General features: G+C 36.4%; 2 protein-coding genes across 7 annotated transcripts; one reads left to right on the top strand and one right to left on the bottom strand.

Moving 5' to 3' along the window:
* Nucleotides 1-1,930: 1,930 nt before the first annotated feature.
* Nucleotides 1,931-5,692, top strand: LOC110171856 (cholecystokinin-like). Its single transcript, XM_020937653.2, has 4 exons — nucleotides 1,931-1,987; nucleotides 4,008-4,087; nucleotides 4,164-4,329; nucleotides 5,339-5,692. The coding sequence occupies exons 2-4, from the start codon at nucleotides 4,010-4,012 to the stop codon at nucleotides 5,476-5,478; spliced, it is 384 nt and encodes a 127-aa protein (XP_020793312.1). The 5' UTR covers nucleotides 1,931-1,987; nucleotides 4,008-4,009; the 3' UTR covers nucleotides 5,479-5,692.
* A 1,130-nt stretch (nucleotides 5,693-6,822) lies between these two features.
* mroh1 (maestro heat-like repeat family member 1) lies at nucleotides 6,823-23,712 on the bottom strand. 6 transcript variants are annotated; one of them, XM_055163641.1, is made up of 45 exons: nucleotides 23,445-23,711; nucleotides 23,025-23,090; nucleotides 22,788-22,933; nucleotides 22,366-22,497; nucleotides 22,117-22,279; nucleotides 21,698-21,796; nucleotides 21,454-21,605; nucleotides 21,169-21,312; nucleotides 20,993-21,085; nucleotides 20,569-20,647; nucleotides 20,230-20,343; nucleotides 20,075-20,148; nucleotides 19,823-19,945; nucleotides 19,608-19,715; nucleotides 19,384-19,528; nucleotides 19,260-19,300; nucleotides 19,045-19,186; nucleotides 18,902-18,954; nucleotides 18,315-18,422; nucleotides 18,078-18,197; nucleotides 17,886-18,008; nucleotides 17,404-17,550; nucleotides 17,222-17,248; nucleotides 16,010-16,132; nucleotides 15,863-15,942; nucleotides 15,593-15,734; nucleotides 15,424-15,519; nucleotides 15,185-15,289; nucleotides 14,973-15,108; nucleotides 14,730-14,842; nucleotides 13,043-13,195; nucleotides 12,916-12,972; nucleotides 11,362-11,457; nucleotides 11,111-11,278; nucleotides 10,861-11,027; nucleotides 10,614-10,751; nucleotides 10,425-10,539; nucleotides 10,201-10,347; nucleotides 9,893-9,959; nucleotides 9,672-9,793; nucleotides 9,454-9,603; nucleotides 9,225-9,359; nucleotides 8,644-8,746; nucleotides 8,482-8,547; nucleotides 6,823-8,414 (listed from the first exon to the last, which is right to left on the bottom strand). In XM_055163641.1, exons 2-45 carry the CDS (start codon nucleotides 23,044-23,046, stop codon nucleotides 8,338-8,340), a joined length of 4,911 nt encoding a protein of 1,636 aa, XP_055019616.1. In that variant the 5' UTR covers nucleotides 23,047-23,090; nucleotides 23,445-23,711; the 3' UTR covers nucleotides 6,823-8,337. The 6 variants fall into 6 exon arrangements, with proteins under 6 accessions (XP_055019616.1, XP_055019619.1, XP_055019621.1 ...); XM_055163644.1 differs by having other exon boundaries at nucleotides 23,479-23,711; XM_055163646.1 differs by lacking the exon at nucleotides 23,445-23,711 and adding an exon at nucleotides 23,275-23,435 and having other exon boundaries at nucleotides 23,025-23,195.
* Nucleotides 23,713-24,778: the final 1,066 nt, after the last annotated feature.

The raw sequence follows: 24,778 nt of genomic DNA, 5'->3' as shown, positions 1-24,778 counted from the left end.
GTAATAAAATTGAGCCGGTGTGCAGGTTGGAGTTAGGCAGGTGTCACTGACAGGGGAAGGGAGAGAGGAGCATGCCCATCCAACTCAGCTGTCACCCACAGTGTTAGGAAACAGGCTAATGTTAGCCTCATTAGCATTCTGGAGTATAGGGCTAAAAACACACAGGACAGGTCACCGACACATTTCATAAATAGACATACAGTCTGTACCTGGAGGACAGTTGGAGAAAACAAGTTGCATTAGTAAGGATCATTTACTGATTTTTTTTTTCATCAATTAATATTAATATATTTACCACAGAATGAAAAGACAATAAAAAAAAAATGTCCTAGGTCATTCTTTGATGGAAAATGTAGTTCAAAATGCACACATATTTCCTGCTGGGACTTTTTATTGTGCAGTTGTATAATTTATTTTATTGATTGCACTTGTGAGGGTGGACAGATTAGTCAGGCATAGATTCTGTCAAATATTCTGATTTACATTCCTCTCAAAGTACTGAAACACACACATATATATAGGACTATTACAATAAAGAACACCTAATAGTGTTTAATGGGTAATCAGCAAGTCAACAATCCTTGGGTCAGTAGTGAAATAAAGCCGCATTATGGAGGTGATTGGTGGTTGGCACTATCCTGTTCACTATCACTGCATCAATACCACTCACTTTAAGATGGTGAATTTGATATTTGAAGTACATAATTGGATTTTTGTGCAATGTAAATTTGAAGATTTGTGAGACTGAAAACAGTCAGTCATAGTTTTGAATCAGTTAAATTTGAATATCTTAAAGTTTTATAGCAGTGCATTTTGACATGAAAAAAATAATACTGTCAGTTACTTCTGAGTAATGTTTTTGATTCAATAATTGTCTTGATGCATCAGCCGTTGTGGCTGAGTTTGTGTCGACCTCAGCGTTGTGCAAGTTATTTCCAGGTTAACTCCTAGTGTGTGTTCACCTTGCCCTGATTTGGTCCTGGTTTGAACCCAAATTGGTCCTGACTGACACTTGGTTTGGTCCTATGATAGTTCTGGATCTGTCTTGCTTGTTGTGGTCTGTTTCCAATACTTATTTGATATTTTTCAACATTTCTGGATTATCTTTTTGAAAAATTAAAAGAGCCTCAGTGTGCATCAGATCAGAGAACCTTCCTCAGCACAATATCAGATTATGCCACATCTTGCCTCTTGTTGGCAAGACAAGATGCAAATATGAAGAGGAAATGTCAGTATATTATTTCCCCAAGAGTTAGTGTGCGAGCCAAACTCCAGCTTGTTTTGCACATCAATTTAACTGATGAAATGGATTATTTGAAAAACATTAGGATTTTAAAGATCAGCGTAAAGCATATTAATGTCTTTCTCTATTATTTTTCATTTATTTATGTTTGCTGCAGGTCAAATGTTTAAAATCGCTGTTTACTCAATGCTCCTTTAAGAACAAAACAAATGTGTTTAAACTTTTAAAAAACATAATTTTTAAGGTAGTCCTTGTGTTACTGCTTCAACTGCTGCAATTTTCAGATTACCTGCTACTTCATTTCATGGGTTTAAAAATGGTAAAAAAAAACAAAAAAACATTGACAGTAGCCAAAGAAATAAACAATTCAAAACCAAATACTATATCTTTTTGTTCCTATCAGTGATATAGAAATAACACTATTATAATCCACTTTTCAACCACTGATTTGGAAGTTGGTGAACTTCTTGTCAAGTTCACCTTTGTCTCATCGCCCCCCTTCTTTTCGTGTGTGCTTTTTACGTAATATGCAGGGTTTTGCCAGTGCATGAATGCGTCTTGAGTTGCGTCAGTTCACTGTAGTTTGTGCGCCAGCATCAAGCCCCGCCCCTTGTAGCAGGCCCTCACCCTTCCTGTGTGGTCCTATAAAAGCCACCTCCTCCTCCGAGCCTCAGACTTGAACTGATCACTGGAGCAAAAAGTCTGCATCTTCTGGCTGGTCCTCCTCCACATCTACTACTGCAGGTAAGAAATACATTTTATTGAAGACATATGTGAACAAAATTTTAAACTATTATTATGAATGCTTTTAAAATTAAATAACTGCTATAGATGCACTACAATTCCTATAATTTACACTCGATAATTCTGATGTGTCTCAATCATCCATATCATTAAAATGTGCAATTAGAAAAGCTAAAAATATCTCTGAACATAATTAGAACTGACGGGGTGAATTATTATTGATTTATTTGGTACTGATTGATTTAATTGAATTTATGAATCAAGTTCATAGAATCAAATTACTGCATAACAATCTGAACATTTTGAGAGTTGGTTTTGGATGATATGTTACCACCCATCTTAACAAGTTTTATGAATAAATTAACAAAAGTGTATAGGCTATTGATTGTTAATTTTAAGGTAATTAACCACAATTTTGCACTAAGTGGGCACGTGGAATGAGTGGAGCTGCACCACCTCATTACAGCCAATTGAATAATGAATGAATAACTATGACCAGCTACTCACTCGAACTATATTTGCATTTACATAATGAAAATGTTACATTCATCCTGCTTTATCTATTATCTATCACACTGGTTTAAAACGTACAAGTGTGATGAGTTACAACTAGTGGGAGTGCAGAGTGGCTAGATTATAGATTATATATTAGTAGTAGTCTAAAAACTTTCAGATACGTCACTTTGGAAAAGCTGTACAATTTACAATGTGGCATGGAAATTATGTATTTAGAATGGCATATAGACTCAAATCTCTAATTTACTTTAAATCAATGAAATCTGAAAACAAGCTCATCAAACAACATTGCTTTCATGTATTTATGTTTAATTAAAAATGTGTATAAAGATGTGTACTATAGACTAGTTAAAATAAAAAGAGATTTTAGCTACCTCCTTTGATGCACTAAATTTATGAAATACACCAGACATGGGAATACACAATTTCATAATTTTCCTAATTTACTGATTGGATGTATTGTTTTGCCCTGTGTATTGCAGCTAGCAACAGTCAGTGATTATGAGAGCCCTTATGGAGCACACTGAAGCTTGAATTAGTCGAGCCAAGCGCCTTGAAGCGGCTGGTGCTATTGCTTTTATTTAATTGGATCATTTGCTTTGGATGAGCAGGAATCCAAATAATGGCTTCATTTATTACTGTACAAATAACCATGTTAACCCAGCGGGCAATTAGCAACCCCCCTAGAGAGGTTATATTGATTTAAACTTTCCGATCACTAGATACATTTGTACTGACAATTGAAACTTGCTCATTGCCTCAAAACCATCAGAGCATTTTTGTTAATCAGAATAAGAAATGCAGTCATGGACACACAAATGAGTCCCAGTGGTGTGGAGCTTCACGGCTTTCATGTGAAACTGGTCTGGAGAAAAAAGAAAAAAAGAAAAAAAAAAAACAACCCACATTGCACAGTCTGCAAAATGAAGATTTGCAGATAATTGGCAGATTCCCTTTGGGACGTAGCTGTTGTTGGCAGATTGAATTCATCACAACAAAAACACAGACAGACAAACACAAATGACTGCTCTTTTAACACCACTGATTTTATCCAAAAATTATGTAGATTTGGCACTGATATGAACACAACTTTTTTCACCCTAGAACAACACAGACTCAATCCCTAATAATTTGCATAAAATCAATAAATACTGAAACCAAAACTAATCAAACAATATTGCATTCATGGGTTTCTATTCAATTTTTTTCCTGATTTGAAGGAGTTTGTCGAGAGAGCATTTCCCCTTTGAAAAGATATAATATATTGATTTGAATTATTTAATTGCTATGACTACAGAGGACAGTTGCCATAACTTGAAACGCATGAATAGGGTTGCATCAAAGCCAAATTAAGATTAGAATCATTAAGGACCAGACAATATATAGACAACAACTCCATGGTGGGATATAGTATTTAGTAAAGAGATTTGTGGTGTGGATTATGGTAGATATTACAATAATATGGCATCATTTATAACAAATTTCTCTTTATTTCTTTGGTTAGACATGAATTTAGGTATGAGTGTGTGTGTCCTCCTGGCTGCTCTCTTCAGCAGTTCCTTGAGTCTGCCTTCACAAACCACGGTAAGTCATTTTAAAAGACATGTTTGTTATGCAGGTGGTGTGCTTATTATTGAATGAATGTGTCATTTATCCACAGTCACAGAATACAGAGATAGACCCCCGGGTGTCAGAGACCCTCGCCCCACCCTCTGAAGATAGTCACACACGCCAGGTCCGCTCCGTGGGCCCAGAGCTGTCCCATGACCAAACAGAGGCAAGCAAGACCCTCAACCAGCTGCTCGTCAGACTGCTCTCCAAGAAAGGTGAGCTGCAGAGGCCACTGGCTACACTTGCTCTTATGTGCGTTTAATAATAATAATATATTTTTAGACAAGCCCTTTGATCTTTGGCATCCACTCATATTTCATAGTGCTAAAGGTGCCACTGGTACACAATGATATGCCACCTGCTTGTCTCCATGGAGATGTTATGGCTTTGTCTAGAATGTTCTACAGTGTGGCATTAAATGTGCCTGTCTATCAGGTGACACCAGGCCAAATTATAGGTCAGATCTGTGGAGAGGTGAGCCTACTTACACTATTTTTGAGACTGAGAAACACCTGAAATTTAATAAATGTAAGTTTGATAAGTTCACTGCCGTACTGCAGGTTGCAAGGAAACAATAGCATCTACAAGAACACAAGCAAGTGGTGTACCTTTAAATCCAAGACAAATGCATTTTTCTACAGCCACTAATCAGGTCTTCATAGAGGTTACCCAGATTGCATCAGGAATCTGGATATGAATAATAACCATATTTTCCCCTCCCATAAAACCTTATTAAACCCAGTTAAATACACCAGGTCAACATGTAAACACGGTGTCCTATGTTTTTCTCTGTGTGATCTATGGTCCCTCATGCCATGCTGCCGTCTCACCATCTGTCCCCTGTCCCACCTCCCTGTGTCCCCCCCACCCCTCTCACTCCTCTGAGGCCTCGCTCGGTCATTTACACTCATTCATCTCATCGTAACCACTTGTTCTCATAGGTCATGTTTTTGCATACCTACATTGCAGTGCTCACCAGCTGAGCTCATTGATTTCCATCAATACATAAAACATGCATAAGAGCCCATGCTATCCTCGTGCTCTCAAAGTAATCTAATCTGAGACCATCACCGTTACCACAAAAGTCAAAATTTTGCCTATTTCTTGCATCTCTTCCAGCCTGCCTGATATATCCTACCCACTTACAGACTTATGTTTTATTCACTTTACATATCAGTGGTTAAATAGTTTGCTTTATTTTAAAATTCTTGATGTTTTGCTCAGCTGCAGCATCCCACCCGCGGTCCTCCCTGAGCAGCAGAGCCAGCGGGCTGGCACCAGGACACAGGATAAAGGACAGAGACTACCTGGGCTGGATGGATTTTGGGAGGCGCAGTGCCGAGGAGTATGAGTACGCCTCTTAAGACCTGTCTCCACCTACAACCATCAATGACAGAAATAAGGCCTTTTCTCACTGCACTTAACTCTATTCCACAAGACAATGTATCAAGTTCATTCATATATTCAGGACATATTGTAAATGGCCATGTTGCCATGCTATAATATAATATAATTTTAAGGAAAAACAAAACAGCTACTCATATGAAACATTAAATTGTGATTTAAAGCCTTATTAAATGTGTTTTATTTTCAGATGTGTTTATGAATGTATCCACTAGTGTGCACAGTATTCACAAACATGCACGATATAATATAATGAAACTTTTTATAATTAGTTCTTTATAACATCTAGTAAGGTATTTTGTTTAAAATTATACAATCAGTGCAAATGGGAAAATAACCTAAGACTTACTTAGATTGTGGGTGTAATATGGTAATTATTTGCATAAGCCTGTATGTTTAATATATTGTGCAGCCCTAGTTTTCCTTCCCCAACTTCCAAAAACAAAAACACTGTGTAAAGAGGCTTCATTCATATTTGTGGTACGTAAGTGCAATATAAAAGACAAACAGTTAAAAAAAAATGTAGTACTGAGGGAAAAGCTGGTAATATCTAGCAACTTTTCACTCTCTCTTCCCCAGAACAGTCTGCCTTACAATCCTATATCGTTGTTACTTTTGGCCTGTTTTGCATTGAGAGGCTGATTCTGAGCACCTCCTTGTTTTTCAGAGGAGCAGTTGGTGTAACTGTCGAGGGGACACTTTTTCATCAAAGCCAAGCCATGCTCATTAGTTCCTTAGAAACAAACACATTCACTACTTATATTTGCATTTCAAATAGTACCATGGACACTCAAATGTGTTGTTAGAAATCTGCCTACTCAAAATGATTATTTATTTAATGAAATGTCTCTAACATTTGTGTTTTAATTTAAATGTGTATATTGTATAAATTATGGATATTATTTGGTGAATACAACAGCTATGTCTTCAACTAATCCAGGAGTGGTATAATAATGAATCAATTCATAAATAAAACTGAACTGCCTCACTGCTAAATGTGTGGCTCATGTTACAGTTTCTTCAGAAATTATGCAATTTGCCTGAAAACCAATAAGGATAAATAATTAGCAGAATATTGTAAGGGGTGCATTGGGAAATCTAAGGCAGTAGCTAAGCTAGAAGTGCAATTTCAGTTATTGTTGTGGTGATGTTTAAACATACCACAATAGGCATACAAACAGCATAGTATATTAATATAATATACTAAAGAAATCCGTTTCTAATAACTATTCTGTCGTAAATGGTACTTTACTGCCCCCAAATGGTTAAAAGCTGTAAATGTCCACAAACTGGCCACAGATGTATAAGTTTTTTAACAATATTGGTTTTATTATTACTATTTACATATTCCAATGGCCCACCAAAATGCATACATAGCTTAGTAGCTTGCACTTTAGGATGTAAATGACATTCATAAAACAGTTCAAGACATGAAAAAATGCAAAGAGACAGGTAGAGAATTAAAAATACAATAATTTTAACTCAGTTTCAACCCATGTACCCACACATCAATATTTGGATCATATAGCCCATTCAGGAGCAGAATATGCCAATATTACATATAATGACACTTAATTAGAAGATGTACCTCTTGTCAGCTTTAAAATAACATTTTACATGATTCATCTTTAGAGATCATTTAACAACATTGAGAAAGTGCAAAAAGAAAAAGGCAACAACATGCATTGCAGTGCTCATTTAACATCGACATGTCCTGAATATATACAAACAAAATAAGACCCAATTTTCTTCAAGCATGGATTACAACTGCGTACAAAGGCATTCAGTTTGGATTATTCAGTTAAAATTGGATGACAATGAAGCTTTGGCACTAATTATGAGGCTACATTTTGTTCAGATTCATACAGGATTACCACCAACTTGTACACTAGAGACAGGCCAAAATGTATTTACTTTGGCAACTGAGCCATCCACAGTTTTGAGACATCCAAGATAACTAATGATTTTTGGCTCATTGCAAATTTCATCCTTTGTTTTGTAGATGATTCAAGTGAAAATGTGCTGAGGCAGACATCTCCCCACATATACAGTAACACTGCCCAACCTCTCAACTATGTTCATTACAAATGCTGGTATGACCGAACCACTAAATTAAAGGGTCACTATTACATTTACTGGTGGACGGTCTGTTAAGTAACGAGTGTCCAAGGAGCAGTTATTTCTTTTCCTGGAATGTTCCACAGTGCAACATTAAACTTATATTTCTTGTACAAGATATATGCATTCTTACAGCGAGTTCACTTCTCCACAGTTGTGACCTGTGACTGGGTCTAATAGTCATTTGTCTCCATAAAGATAAATAAGCTTAATTCTATACTGGGAAACATTCAAGGAAAAACGATGACTTCTACTTGGAAACAAGCAAGTAGCAGACCAGTCACCAGTTTACCTTTATGTAATTTAATGTTTAAACTACCTCAGATGCTACTGTCAGGTACTAAATATAGATTTTCTATTCACATACCAAGTTATAAAATAAATCATATGTACTATACTTTTCTTCTAAAATGTATTCTGCAATTTGCACATTGACAAAACACTGATTATTGCCCTGCTAAATGCTACAGAAACACAGTCTTTGGTCACTAAAATAAAGTTAACATAAGCATTCAAGTAACAGAGATAAACGTAAAATGTTTGCTGCTAACTACTCTATATAGCTCTGTATGTGCAAGAATGTCATTAGTTGCCAAGGTGAGACACTAATATCCAATCACTGTAGTTAATGTCAGGCCTATAAACAAATACATCTCTCTCCGTTCGTTATTTTCAAACATTGTAGTATAACTTAATTTGTGTCAGTGAAAATGCCCCATGGCCTCAGCAGCTTTAACCCTCACAACAGGATCTGGATCTTGAAGCAGCATCACAAGACCTTTTGAAAGCAGCACACACATGGAGTTAAAATCCTGTTCATGTAAAAAGTGGAGTGATGATAGTACCTTTAGTGATAGTGCCCATGTTGAGATGGGAAAGATGCTCCTCTTGTACATTACCGAGTAGAAACCCTGATTAAAAACATTTAAAAGGTTATTTTAAAAGAAATATGGCTACAGGCAGCTAAAGCTAACACAGTTCAATAAGAGGTAAAGCATCTGTCATACCTATAAACATGGCGGCTCCAGCTCTGACTTCAGGCCAGTTGCTTTTGAAGAACTGGATCACGGAGATGTGATAGAAGTTTAACATGCTTGGGAAGTCCTGGATCTTCAAGCAAATATATAGTTACCAAACCTCAAAGAGGGGTTATAAATTAACAATAAGCCTGACTGAGGAGCCAAAACTAATCCCTGGTAATTAAATTCTAATCTACTTGTTATGCAACAAAATACATCTGATCTTTCTGTACTGGTCTGTTCAAGATACCAGCAGTACTGTGACTGTAATAACTATATGGACTTATTCTTCATTTGTTTCTTATGTTGTTGTAATAATTTGATATATTGAGCTAGAGACGATCAAATAATTTACATATTTCTGAATCATTATAGATACATACATGCTTATTATGCTTAAGAGCATACAGTTTCATTGAGGTGTTTATTTGTTGTTGCTTTAGGGTTATTTTATTAATGGTATTAAGAGGTTTTAGATTATCACATAACATATAATTGAAGCTATATATTTACATTTAGGTTACCATCAGTTGAGAATCAGTGTATTCATGTTGATAACAGTGTCTCACCAGGTATTTAGTGAGGTCATTGATGAACTCTCCGTAGTGCAGGTTCTTGTCTTCGTGAAGGTGGTTTTGAAACATGGATGTGATTTGCTCTGAGCCCACCACAGGAGCACAAATACGCATTGAATACTTACAGGCCTAAGGTAAAACCACAAATATTTTTGAGAACATAACATAACAATAGAATCTACTTTTTAAAAATATTTTATCACCATCAAGAGCTTTTTCCTACCTTAACAACCTCTGGGTTTGGGTCAACCAGGTGCAGTAGCAGGCTCACCAGGACATTGTGGATCTGGTCTTTGAAAACTGGCTCTCCTGATCCAAACTTTGACAGGTTTCCCATCAGATGTATGGATGCACAGCGAATCTCATCATTCTCCTGGATAAAGACACACAAAGATATAAAAATATCTATGCTTTATATAAGTGTGAAAAGATTTTACTTACACTCTCCAAGAATGGCTTAATCTTCATAAAAATATAGACCACTAGTAAATGAACATTTTTCTTATCAAGATGAAGGAGAACTTTTGACAGACCAGACATAGCCTCAAGAGTGATCAGTTTACCTGAAGGAAAAAGGCATAAAATTATACTTATTAAAATGTCTCTGCCATTGACTTTGTTATGAAAGTGGAGACATAAAGAAAAGCTGTTTATTAGGTTACCTGGATCATCCTTCTCCTCCATGCCTGAGCTCATAGCTGCCAGCAACTCCTTTGCATATTTATTCACCTAGGTGGAGATTATCAATATGCATGACAATACAATTAACAAACTGGCCTACTTCATTAATTAGATAATAGTTACATACATTATCATGTATAAAATATAATATCTACATAGAATATAACAGTCTGTAATATAATATATATATATATATATATTCATATTCATACATATACACACACACACACACACTTCTTGAAATGAAGTACTGAAATACACAATTTGTGCATTTAAATGAGGCTTGTACCTTTTCAGGTGATCCAACAGCTATGTTGCCCAAGCCCCTCACAGCCAACATTCGGACAGTGCTGCAGTGGTCCGATATCCTCTCCATCATGTTGTTCATCAACACATCGATCAGCATCAGCTCTGTCACCACGTGATGGTTTAAAAGCTACAGGAGATAAGACAAGCATGCTCAGTGAAAACCTGGTAGTATCCCAATAGGAGCAATAATAACACAGGAGTTACCTCAGAAAAGAAAGCTGTGACAGTAATCCTCTGGCATTCATAGATGTTATTTAGAGATGGACACAAGCATTCAACGATCGCTGGTAACCGTGGACCAGCATGCTTAGCAACAGCTCTATTCAAAACAAAAACAATCCTTCCACTATCAAGTTATGGTGAATGCTACATACTTAAATAGTAGAAGCAAACCTGGCCAGCAGTGTAATTCCACTTATGTGTGAATTGTGCTCTCTCATTGCATCCCAAGCATTATCTTCATCTAGTCTTTTCATGACTTCATCCATCTGGGCTCGAGCTAACAAGATTCTCAGTGCGTCAGCTGCAACCCTGTACACAAACATAAAAAATATCAGCCACATATAAAAGTATGTTACCATGATGTTATTCTATATTATACTCTATATTATTTGTTAAGTTTAGCAAATTAGTAACCTACCCTGCTACATGGAGAGTGCCAGCCTGTTTTGCATTGTCTTTTGGAGCAGCAACACCTACACTTGCCCCAATTCTCACGGTGAGAGATGAGAAAAGCTGTGGGAATAAGCTCAGAGTAGGCTCTTGACTTTGGCCATTTAATAATAAGTCTTTAAGTCCACATGTCATCTGAAAAAATGCGCATACAACCATTTAAGATCTTTAATGTCTATGTTAATTTGCATTCATGTGCTTACAGCCCAGTAGCTTACAGCAAGAGGCTGGTTTGTGGCTATCTTAGTAGTTCCTCCTCTAATCATTCCATCTTTGCGGTCAACATACGGAGCCAAAATGAGCAGTTTTTCCATCACCATTTCCATTATTTGTTTGGCTACAACAGCGTCTGATCCCAAAGCCATCCACATCTCACTGATCCAACTTGAAATAAGATAAAACATTTTATCCACAAATATTATGCATGATATATTACACATAAAAAATATCCTGTTGTGTTTTGGTTTGTGTCATATGGAAGTGGCTGGTTTATTAGTGTGTTGATTACGGTTTGTAGATGCTGAGAAGCCAAGATCAATACTGTCTGTCCCACTGCGACTCTTACCTACAAAATATGAAAGATTGTACACAACAAGGCCATTTGAAAGCTTGAAGCAACATTTAGTATTGATGAGTAAATGATGTCAAACTGTAATAGGGCTGTTCATCTACACATTAGGGTGGTCCATCAAAGCATGGTAAAAAATAAAGTTTCAGATATCCTTAATTAGAACCCTGCATTAGCTTTTAGTATCCAAAAGATGATTTAGGAAGGAATTTGGAAGAAAAAGGAGAAGAACAGAAGAAGTTGATGGTTTACAATATTATGGAAAAGGAAGGTTCAGAGGTTCCACCAAAGTGATGTGATGTCCTTAATCAAGGAGATTATGAAGGGAAGCAGATCAGTGACTTTGTCACCACCAGCACGATGCCTTTCTTCGAAGCTCTTGATCTGCCAAAAAACATTTTTAACAATTTCCCCAGCAGACTGGGCTGATGATGCAGACTTTCAGAAGGCTGTTAAAATTGTGCATTCCAGGGAAGTTGTCCATGATGTTGCTGAAAGGGGGTGAAGCTTATTCAAGATTTTAACTGTAGCCTAAAAAAGAATGAAGATCAGAAACAGTATCTACTGCAAGTTGTCAAAGAGCACAGCCACATCTTTTGTGATGCCAACAAAGCCACAGGGAAGCTGGACTTTCTAAGTAACTTTTTATAGATTTTATGTTTTTTCTAAGCAACTTTTATGGACTTTCTAAGTCATTTTTATGCAAGTGTCAGTTTATGTTTGCAAAATAAAATGGCAAATTATTATTATTATATTATTATAATATGCTTTATTTATTTGGTTTACTATGTTATAGTATAGCAACATCTAAATATTAATTAATTTGTATAAAATTTGGACCCAAATATTTTGGCCACATATGGAACCAAATGCAGGGTTTTAATATAGATTCTAAAAAATATATATTTTGGACCACCCTACTATCAACTGCCAATGATGATCAAATTTAATTAAAATTATTTATCATGCAAAATTTACTCCTGTGAGCTTTTTGCCATGTTAGAACGTTGTTACTGTCTCAAAAACATACCCAGAGTTGTGTTTTATTTCATTCACTCAGCCCACACAGGGATTAACCCTTTGTTATTAGTCTGTCTACATCCCCAAAGCTCAAAATGCTCTGTTCCACCTTGTGACGTTTTTTTTTTTTACCTGGCAATTCCAGGACTAAAATCAGCCAAATGACTCTAGTAAAAGTGTATGAAATTTACAGTATACAGTGCAGCACTTTCTTCACCACATGACATCACAAGAAGGAACAGAGTGTTTTCTGTTTGAGACGAAATATGCAGCGTTTATGTCTTAAACATGTGTAAATGAAATGACACACAACTTATAACACAGATCAGAAAATGGCATAATATGGGATCTTTAAATTTGGGCACTATCACAGATTTAACTTAATTTTGCTTGTTCTGAGGTACTAGTCTATGTTTAGGTATAACAAATACTTACCTGGTCATCTGTAATGTTCTGCAATCGTACATGTAACACCTCAAGCATCTCAGGAACCTATGATGGTTAAAATATATTAAAGATACAAACGTGACTAGTTTATGGTGTTTTTTCTTGTGTGAGTTACCAGTTCCTGCAGTCCGCCTCCTCTGTTCTTGAGTAGAGTATTGAGGATGACAGAAGAGGCTCTACAGCAGTTTGCCTGGCTGTCCACTAGTCCCTCAAACAGCATAAAAACCAGTGTCGTCAACTGCTGCTGTGGCAATCTTTTACTCATCACCTAAAAGCAAACCAAAATATGATATATAAAGTAGTGCTGTCATGCAATTAAAAAAATTGAGAGATTAATTAATTATGCGCTGTAATTAATTTATCTAATTAATCTCACCTAAAAATTGCTGAGAAACAAAAAAAAGTGACTTTATAAAGTCATTTATTGTTTAACAAATCTCTCCAAATTGGCTGTTGAGCCCAAGTCTCCATGAATAAGAAACTGTTTGTTGTAAAGTAGCAAAGACGAGGAAATCTGAACATAATAACTTTTGTTTACTTAAAGACAATAAAAAGTCCAGTCTTTCCTTAACCATATTAAAAATATTATTGATAGAGAAATGCTTTATATATGAGATCACTGGTTTTAGTCCTTGTTTTAGTCCTGGTTTAGTCCTGGTTTAGACCTGGTTTTAGTTCTGGTTTAGTCCTGGACTGGGTTAGTCCCGGTTTTAGTCTTGGTGTTAGTTCTGGTTTAGAGGCGCACAGGAGGAAGCGCGGTTTACGCAGCGTACGCGAGAAAACGTACGTTGCGCACGGGAGCACGTCGGTGTCCGCGCAGTAACTACGGAAAGAAACGTGGTCCGCGCGTTCTCAGGTTAATGATGATGATGAAGGTGTGTGTTTGTGTGTGTTTGTGTTTGTGTGTGTGTCCCCTCATGTGGCAGGTCACTATAGGACAGTAGTGCAGACATCATGAGCCTATGCAGGTTGTTTTCACCAGTGACATTTAAGTTGTAGGCGATTTTATATTTGTTATTTTCTTTTATATTTCACGTCGGGAGAATAATTTCCGAGACACGAATGCATTTTTACCTGTGCACTGCTGACTCTGTTCTACTGGCTCTACGACCTCGTCCATTGTGCCTGACGCCGCCAACGTTAACATGACGTTTACGTCGCTCTTACTGCGCGCGTTTTTTGTGGGTTTCCGGCAATGAGTGGAATTACCGAAATAAAAAAAATGTATAAATGTGTTTTGTGTGTGTGGTGTGTGTGTGTGTTGTTGTTGTCCCAACAACACATAAAAACGTATTTTATAATAAAGCAACTCGCATACAGAAACAGTAAAGTTAGAGATTAAAAATTAGATTAACGCGATTAAAAAACATAACGCGCTAAATATGACTGTAATTAATTAATCGCAATTAACGCGATAATTTGACACCCCTAATATAAAGTGCCACTTAAAAGTACAATATGTCATTTTTCTGTTTGTCTAATGAAGATGCTATTGGTTGCTATTGGAAAAATCCATAGTATGGCATTATATTTATCTTAGATTTATTCAATTAAATGTTTAATTGCCTTAAAAACATGCATTCGTACTGTGATGTTGCCCATGAGCAGATCTGACCACTAGACCTGTAGGTGTCTTCTGCTTTTCTCAATAAGAACACCTAATGCTAAGATAAAGCCATAGTGTGGAATATTCTGGCAAAGTAGTACAGCTCCATGAAGACAAACATGCAGCAGAACTCTCCACCAGAAGAAATACAAATTGCTTCTTTATATTATGACAAGAGGGTGAAAAGTTACTGTACCTTGGTGGTTTCTGAACAAGTTTTATAGAGGACTGCATGGTCTGGGTTTTCTAGACTTTCTTTTAATTGTAGTAAACTGTCCACGCCTTCATCCTTATAATCAAGGGCAAATCCTGCAAAATGTGGAAAAAATTATTAATAATTTAATATGTACATTTTATATGATTTTTATCTAATCTTTTATTAGATATGTGTATGTATATTTAATAGTATAATGCAGTATAAGCTTTGGTTTGACTGTACCTTCATATCGTAGTTGTATATAAAGCAGAGTATATAGACAGTCAATAGCTGCGGTTCGCACAGTGGGAACAGGGTCAGAGCAACGTGGAGACAGCCGCCCAAGTAGAGCTCCAAGATTGTGGAAAGAAACCATATTCTAAAAACAAGAAATTAAAATGGATTTGGGTTATCTCAATTATGACAATTTATGTATGCATGTGCTTGGCCCATACCTTGACTGTGAGGATATCGAGATAGTATGATAGTATGTTTGATGTTACAGAAACGGCTCGCTCCCTCTCGTGATCCTGATTTGAACTTAACCAGGATTCAATGTGCTGAAAAAGACAACAAAAAATACAGCTGACAAATGTGACAAGTCAAACTGAAAGAAATCTCAGTAACAAAGATACCAGGAGTTGTGGATTTCCAAGAAAATATATTGACCCCATTTGTTTAAATCCTGCCTCACCTTAAAAACACTCTGCAGACCATCCGGAGTTGGGTCTCTGGACAGAACACTCCTGAGCAGATCTTGAAGTGCCGCTAATGTGTCCTTGTAAAGTGTCTGCACAGATTTCATATGATAATTCATCAAAACAAAGCAAAAGGAGTTCATCAATTTGAAGTTGATATTGCACCTGTCTTTGTTTAGGATCAAGTATTTCGTCTTCTTTCACTTTCTCAGGTGAGTGTGTCTCAGGTGGCAATGAAAACACACTGTTCACACAAATCTTCAGCAAATCAAAAATCTCATTCTCGCTCAGAGCTGGGTCAAGAGCACTGGAGTGGGAGTTAAAGATAGTTTGGTGGTAATTCAAGTATTTATGTGAGGTTTAACACTTCACCACCGCACCACAGTGTATTACAATCCCCACAGTCTGAGCTTTTATACTGCACACAAAGGATACATTAGGTTGGCACAAGTTGTCATCACTAGATGGCGCACTGGAGTTCTCAACGAATCAGCTGCCTCAGCCTTTATGAAATCCTTTCAAGAAAATGGGGAAGATGTCAGAACTATTTCATTTTTATTCTTTGTTGCTCTTGTTACTGACCAACATAGTTGTGATGAGTTCTTGTTTGCGAGTGAAAACATAGCCCTGTTTCTTCACACACTCACTGATGGCTTTAGCAATAAAACCAACACTCTGGATCAGGCTCAGCTTCATGGTCATGTCCTGAAGCAAATCAAAGAAAAAATACAACAATTTAGAGAAAAAAGATTCAAGTCAAGCCCAAGAGGTTAAATTTAGAGTAGCTTTATAATTTAAAAATGCACAGCACAGCGCACAGCCTAATTTAATTTTGAGACTAAGCAATAGCAAAGATCTACTTGAAATAAACTCAAACATTACGCAAGAATGTTGATCAGGTTTTAGAGATATTAACAAGTGACAAGTGCTATTAGGGGAAATATGTTTCAGCAGCAAACCACCAGCAAAAACTACAGGCCGAAGTCTAGAGGTAAAGATGATAATTTCTCACCTTGAACCACATGACTGATTTAAATGTTAATTACAAAGCTATGCAGAAGAGACACCTGAGAGGAAAGGAAGACAGCAAAAGTTTTGTTCAACCAAATCAGAGGAAGCCTGAAACTAAAAATAAATGTATTTTAAACTAGATTAGTAGGTTAAATACTTCAAAATCATAACACAGGATCTACAGTTTTCTTTTTGGTGCAGAACAGCAGAACAGCAATGACTGAAGGTACGCAACCAGTACGCATTGCTAGTAAAACCTTTACTTTACAATTTTGGTTATTCAGTATCTATAATACATAGTAAATTGTAGTTCTCTTTTTAGCTGCTCTTCAACATAAAGAAATCTTGTAGCCAGCACTAGTTGATTTAATTGTGTAAACTGTCCTTTAAAGCTACAGAGCAGAAGTATGCATTCAATTCACACATTAAAAATATGTTTGGGAATAGCTATACAATTCAACAATTTACAAGGTTTACCAATTAGGATCACATATTAATTTTAATAATTTTTGTTATATGTTATATGTTTTGTTATATTAAATGACTTAAACTGGATTGTTATTAAGAAACTTTATAAACTACACTTTTATGGCACTGATACTTTATACTGCAGCTTTAAAGGGTAAAAGGCCAGTGACACAGCAAATCACAAACTACTAGTTTTACCACACTGCATAAACAGCATAAGAAATCAAGAACGATTCAGATTAAAGATAGAAAAAGGCAGAAGCAAGTTACTTATACTAAAACTAGAAGAGACCCCATGTAGTTTGATGACGATACCTTAGTTTCTACTTTTATCCCCAGAACCTGTGTGGAGTAGAGGTGACAATGGTCATAAGACTGTACTGCTATACCTACCTTTATGAGCCTCCTTACCAAGTGTGCAATACCTTCTATAAAATAGCAATAGCATTACTTTACTTTAGATTACTGTATATACCTATACACCTGTTCATGATTACCTTAGTATTGAAGTGTTTATTGATGTTTCGGAGGATGTCCTGGTCGATGCGGTTCAGGATCTTTTCTGGAGGAGCGTACAGAGCCACTTGTCCATAGCACAGGATTAAAGTACTCTTCACTTTCTCCACTTCAACTTCATTACGCTCCTGAAAATAATTAAAGATACTGCCATATGTTAGGGATGTCCCAATACTGTTATAATTACTGGGAGAAGAAATATGATTATTCACAATTACTGACACCATAACAAAAAAAAAAATACAGCTAATCGTACAGCTCACTATTGGGCAAATAAACTTTATGATAACAAAGCTTTTGTTATATTTAAGGTTGATTTGAAACTACTTTGTTTTGCTACTAAAATACTCATTAATATTTAGTTCTTAAAATCAGATAGAGACCTCATCAATTATGTTGATGACATCCCAACCAAATGTACAGTAGTAGTTTAAATTAGCATTATGAGTGAAGTTGAATGTACTTTTAGCAAGTTGAAAATGCTTGGGGACTTCTTAAAAGCTTCTGATTTGCCAAACTCCTCCAGTTTTGCCAGTGTACCCTCCAGATGGCTGTTTGCGCACAAACCAACACCCATCGCAACTCCCTATAAATGCAATAAAAGTGAACAGTTTAGAGAATAGCATTAAAATTTGTTTGTTAAGACAGACATTACCTCTCTCTCAATGGCATCACTATGGTGAGCTGATAGCAGAATTTCATGCAACTGTTTTTTAACTTGCTCTTTGTTGAAACTTTGCTGAAGAATCACTCCAGTGCACCGATAAAGGAAGCTCTGCAGACAAAAAGTACAGCATATATATGTTACTGTGCACTGATAAACTCATAAACATAACCGTAAACATAAATATGGTAAAAAAAATAAAAAAAAATCTGTTAAAGTGAAACTTACCTTTTCCTCTAAGGCATTGTTATATGTGGAGAGGTACCGGGTTGCTTCAGATGCCAACTGACAGATCCACTTGTCTTCTTCAATAGTAACTAGTGTTTTGGACAAGAACTGAAAGACACATCCAGTTTATTAGACATTTGTTGTGATTCTTTTGCATTATTTGGTTGATTAAAGGTCTTATATTGCAAAAATTTGCAATCTAAGACTTATATTGTCTTATATTGCAAAAATATTATTTTGTTTTTTGTTGTTTAACTCACATGTTTGAGTAATCCTTTATTATTAATCCGTCTACATCTCCAAAGCTAAAAATGCTCTGTTCCACCTTGTAATGTCATTAAATGGTAATTTTCATGTTAACAGCTCCCTTTTGTCAATCATTATTAAGTGAATCACTTCCTGTATAACCACATGACATCCCAAGGTGGAACAGAGTGTTTTCTGTTTAAAAGAAGAACTCAGCCTGAAGTATTAGAGTGTTAAACATGTGTGAATGAAACAAAACAACTCCAGGTATGTTTTTGATGAGGAAACAACATTATAACAGGAAATAGTGTAATATGGGCCATTTAAGAACTTGCATTTACCTTTAACAATTTATCATCCCAGCTTTTCTTGTCAAGACTCTCAACTGTGAACTCTGAAAATATTACACATTGGTTATACACAAAGGAAGTAAAAACACAGACCAACTGGATGGAACATATTAAACTGAAATGCCTGACCATACCTTCTAAAAGTGTTAATAATGGCGGTATCTCATTGTCCCATAGTGTGTCTAACTTTGGATGGATGTTGGTGCTGAGAACTTGAAGCAAAGAGAGTGAAGGTGCGCCATGGTCTCTGCTATTATATGGAAAGGCTGCATTCACCTATAAAATAAATTAAGGAAATTAAAATCAATCAATCAAAATAAGAATATCCATTATGTTGACCTACACTTACCAGAAGTCTTATGAATAGTGTATGAGGGGTAGGTAAATTAACTGTAAAATAAAAAGTCAAACATTAATCAACAAATCACAACATATTATAACCATTGGCATGTGAAATTATGACCAACATTAACCTTCTTGTGTGAAGTCAATGTGGAAACTGCTCTCCTGGTTAAGTTTCTTCTTATTTCCAAGAACAACTAAACTTTTACAGAGAGGAGTAGTGGCATTGCTGTATTGTGGGGGAGTCAGGAAATACAAAAGTTTTGGCCAAAGAACCTGCAAACACAATTATAAATGAATGAAACTGCTCAATTACACAGATAATTGCTGGGGAAATAATGATTTCTCTACACACATCTGCTAGTTGTCCAACAGTGGTGGTGAGCAGATGGAGAGTATTGTCACACATGGATCGAAGGGCCTCATTTGTCACCTCTTCTGGATCTGTGGTTCTTTGTCCACGCTGAAATAACATATTACACACATTTATTATACAATATCAGAACACTTGCTTATGAATGAAAAAGACAATGGATAATATTAAGGTTATATAATAGGTAGAAGATTTACATGGTACGTGTCAGGTAGTGCACAGTTTTGAACGATGAACCGAACCAGTAACTCTCCTCCTTCCAGTTCGAGATAACCGTGATGGGCCATGGCACTAATGACCTGTACCACTCGCTTCTTCACCTACAAGACAACAATGTTTTACCAAGAAATTATTAAATCTACTATATTAAAATGCAACTAAACTGACAGCACTATATTATGCTGCTCCTGTAACTAAAATAGAAAAAATTCATGAACTGAATGTAATACCTTATTGCTGTGGTCGGCCATTGGTTGTCTAATGCTGGCCAATATCAGAAGCTTTTTGGTCTCCATTGTGGAAGCTGGAAGGAAAATTTTATCATTTGCACATAAGGACTTACAAGAAATGAAGAAATGAAAATTGTTAACATTTGGTTCCTCACTAGTAGAGTTGATCAGGTGGCGAAGCACAGCCAAAGAGCCCAGTCTACTTCTTTCATTGGTGTTTTCTAACCTCTGCAGTACAAACATAATCAGCCGGTCTGGAAATGTGTTTGCTGTAAAAGTAAAATGGCATTTATAAGTGAGCTGTATGAAAGTAGCAGAAAAAACAGATTAAATCTAGACTGAATAGGGAACTGTCCCAGTTAATATAATTATCTTGTCAGGACATGGAGTCTTGCTCATTAAAGCATGATCACATTAGTGTTCTTGTGACTCTCTAAAGCTAAAACACAGAAAACACTGGACTGTCCTTGAATTATATGTAAAGATTACTATACCGAGCAAACTGAAGCAGCGAAGGACCTCGTTGTGGTTCTTTACGGTTGGTGGGTTACTGTAATCCACTGAGACAGACACCTGAATATAAGAAAGTAATGTTCATGTTAATTTAAACAGTATGGGCTAAATGTTGGTGTAGCATTATCTTAATGACAATTTAGCATAGAGCACAAATAACATTTTGTGAAAGTTTGAAATTAAACTATACTTCCTCTTCTCACATGACAAGCGGCGTACCATATCCCTTTCTAAAATTCACTGTGGTTTAATGTTGCAACAATCAACAGTTAAAGCAGAGAGTCAGCTGATTCATAAACATATGACTATAACAGCCATTTATCACATGTGGGACAATTGTCAACTAAAACAGATTTGTTTTAACAAATCTGATGACAGCATTTTAGTGTATTTTTATATATATACCTGATGATGAAGAGCGAAGAGTAAACTGTCCAGTTGTGTTTCCAACACTCGGCTGCCCATATTGACAGAGGCATCAAGCACTTGGCACAAGCTCTACAATAAAGAAAAAAATAATATGATAATAAATTATGTTTTGCTTATACCTATAAAAACAAAACAAAACACAATAACATTACCTTGCTTATAATATAATGTTCATTGTTGTGTTTTTTATACAAAGACAAAATCGACGGAATCAGTTTTGGAATGTGCTCCTCCAGTTTGTCACTTGCCATTAGGTGGCACATAGACCCCAATGCCTCAGCCACAGTAAGCCTCAACTAAAACACATGTTGGAGAAACAAGTTACACACCTTATGTAAACTTTTCTTTCAAGTGGCTGTGTGCAGATAAAGCAGCAAGTGAGTACAAAGTCAAATTCTTAAGCAACAAGACAACTAGGGACAAAAATAAAATCCTACCTTAGGCTCTCTGCTTTGTAACCAGTTTTGGAAAAGTATGTCAAAAGCAGCACAGATTTCACTGGAGAAGGTGTCTTTTCTAACCGTGGGATCCGGAGCTTTATCAAGGTTTGCCAGATACTCCAGGATACTGTCACTGAAATGACGGAGCGCTAGAGTGATATCAAAAAATAATACAAATTCAACATTTAGATTGTTATGTTATTATATACTGCAATTCTATTGTCTTACTGGGAAGCCTTACCAGAAGAAAATACCCACTTCATGTTGTCCTGTTTGGCCATGTTGAGCATGGGCAACATTGTACCTAATATAGCATTCAAGAAAGGCACCATACCAAACACTAGAAGGAAAATAGATGGTAAAAAAATTATCAAAAAAAAAAGTATTTAACTGGCAGCGATACTTTTCCAAAAAACACATGATGGACTTGATCGATTGATTGTGATTGTGCAATAAAATGGTCAAATTTGCCACAACTTGTTTACACAAAAGTTGAACACTTTTAGACAGGTTTAGCGAGTTCAGGTCTTCCCGACACAATGACTTTTGAATTCCTGTTTCATGAAGATTATGTGGTGAGTCCTCTTCAGAGTTGACATGTGCTGTGCAAACTAATAAAATACACATATTTTAAAGTGTATTTAGGTTACGCATTCTTACCGTTTGAGTCTGACAGATTGGCCAATGTCTGAACAACAAAGAAGTGGGGCAGGACTCCAGGCTGAAACTTGCTCAAAATCTCCTCCATGATGTCATTTATGTGCTTGTTACCCACAGCAACCAAAATATTACTTGCTGCCTGTTGCCAATCAGGGATGACATCCTGTTTAGAAAAGGAACACAAAAGGGAATGGCTTTAAGCAGAATGGTACAAACAGCTTGTGAACAACAGTAAGACAATAGAATTACCTTTGAACGCGTCATTTCATCAGATGCAAGGGAGATGATGCTTTTGATTTTATTGGAACTGATGTAGTCTATTTTGCTGTCTACAATCAGTTCAATTGTTCGAAGAATCACAACTCTGTGGCTCACAATAAGCTACACACACAAAAAAAAGACAAAAAAACCCCAGAAGTGCTCATTAGAAGTGCATCTAAAAAATAAATCACATATCAAAAAATAAAAACATATATTTTCATAAACAAATGATTGAAGAACAAAATCTTGCTTTCTATAGAGCTGTTGTCATGTGATTTCTTAAAGGAAATGTCTTACTTTAAGAAATCACAGCTTTTGTTCACATTCTAGACAAATCAACCAGCTTTACAAATGGCATCCATTGTGAACTGCCTTCATAGCACTACCAGCATTTTTCTCTGCAGTCTCACCTTTGGGTGTTTGAGCAGGTAGTCTTGGCACATGGCTAGGACACGCTCTGGCTGTGTCTTCCCCAGGGTAAGGACAGACTTCCTGACCTGTTCCTGGACCCCTGTGTCTTTGTCATTTGCAGCATCTAATAAAGCCAGCGTCACCTCTGGTATTAAAAAAAAAGACAAAAGAAACTGAATTAGAAAAGAATGAATTATGAACTTCATCATTTGAATCTATCCATGAGAAAATCTTACGCTCCACATCTGTGTCTTCCATGGTGCTCTCCAGGGTTTGAGGTGAATACAGCAGCTTTCCTTTAGCTGGAATGAACAAAAAGATACTAGTAGCAACCCAGCTGATGGTAACTTTTGTGCCATTCAAATCCTGCAATACATCCACAATCAATCTACTAATGCTGATGTTTCCTGAAATGACATAACTCTTGTCAGTGATAACTCTAATAATGGATCTAATTCTAAATCTCTATAAAACTGAATACTGTACCGTATCCACATGATGTCTTCCATATCTCCAGTAGTCTATGATTGTTATTGTGCAGTATACTGATGCTTCTGATGGAGCTAGGCTAATGCTAAATTAGCTGTTGTTGCTACGGAAGAGGGGAGTCCTCGCGTCATGTACTACAAAACAAATATCTTAAAGCCCTCACTTACCGACCCTCTGTGACTGCCCACTTCACACAATTACCTTCGCTTTATCACTGCTGTAGTAAGTGTGCAAGCAGCTATGTTCGCTGTCATACCGCTGAACAATGTGGAGGTGTAAACAGCCCGGTCATGTGCCTCCAGCAATCACGCTGTAAAGTGACGTAGAGGTGACATGTGCCCATACACTGTGTATGTGCATAATAATGTGTCCCTGCCAGACGTTCTTGGACACGTCTCACCCATAGTCTGTCTGGTCTCACCTGACCCGGGAGTCGAACCCCGGACAGGCTGGTTGTGACGCACCGTGATGCCGCCGCGCTGTTTAGAGCACCCTGATTTGATTTATTTATTTTATTTATATAGTCATATGGTTATATAATAATAACAATAACAATAATAACAATAACAACAACAACAACAATAATAATAATAATCATCATCATCATCATCATCATCACACTAATCATTCAATGAACTAATTATGTGCGTATGATTGAGAGATTCTATCCATGTGGCCACCAGAGGGCACTGTGTGGTCACATGTCATACATTATATTCTATCTTCTTAATGGCACATTAATGGTTTCAGTCATGGGACTGATGGGGCCACCCCACACAGCTCTAAAAATTGTGCATAAACTCTCCCATTTTACACAAATGATTAGCCACCAGCTGAACTGCACTCTCTCATGATCAAAAAGTAAAAATTAAGACAAGAGAATGCATTTTTGGGTCCAGTAATTAAGCCACAGATATTTCAGTTGTCATTGTCATTGGTCAGAGGTCAAATATAAATAAAATACTGCCAAAATAACATATATAACATTAAACATAGACAAATCTTACTTGAGTCTTTTTATATATTTTATTTTAACTACCATAATCTTTCCCTGTTGGATGCTTCTCTGGTCGTTTTTGTTCTCGTCATCTTCTGAGTGAGGAAGAGGAGAGACTATTCCACATCAAAACAGAAGGCTAGTCCCAAGAGGAGGAAGTTCTGAATGATTGAGGAACACTTCGTGGCCCCATCTGGCAATGTTCTCTCTGTAGTTCAGCATCCTGCCACCCTTGGACACTATTATAGTGTTTGAATTTTTAAAATAACCCTAAATGTTAAACATAATCTGTTTCAATTCTGTTTTGGCCTAATGATAAATTGCATAATTTTCCTTGTCAAAACCTACACATGTCCACAGCCAAAAACAAACCATTTTTGTTTTGTTCTGTTTTTTTTTTCAGTTGTTTACAAGACATTTCCAGTTTACTCCAAAAATCTGATTATGATCAGACTGCTGGACTATATAGTGACTAGAGTGGAATTTCAAAGAGGTGTTATTGTT

This window comes from Boleophthalmus pectinirostris, unplaced genomic scaffold, assembly GCF_026225935.1.
Source record: "Boleophthalmus pectinirostris isolate CB_2022bp ecotype Guang Dong unplaced genomic scaffold, ASM2622593v1 HiC_scaffold_6, whole genome shotgun sequence".
NCBI lineage: Eukaryota > Metazoa > Chordata > Actinopteri > Gobiiformes > Gobiidae > Boleophthalmus > Boleophthalmus pectinirostris.
This window is presented reverse-complemented; position numbering and strand designations above follow the sequence as displayed.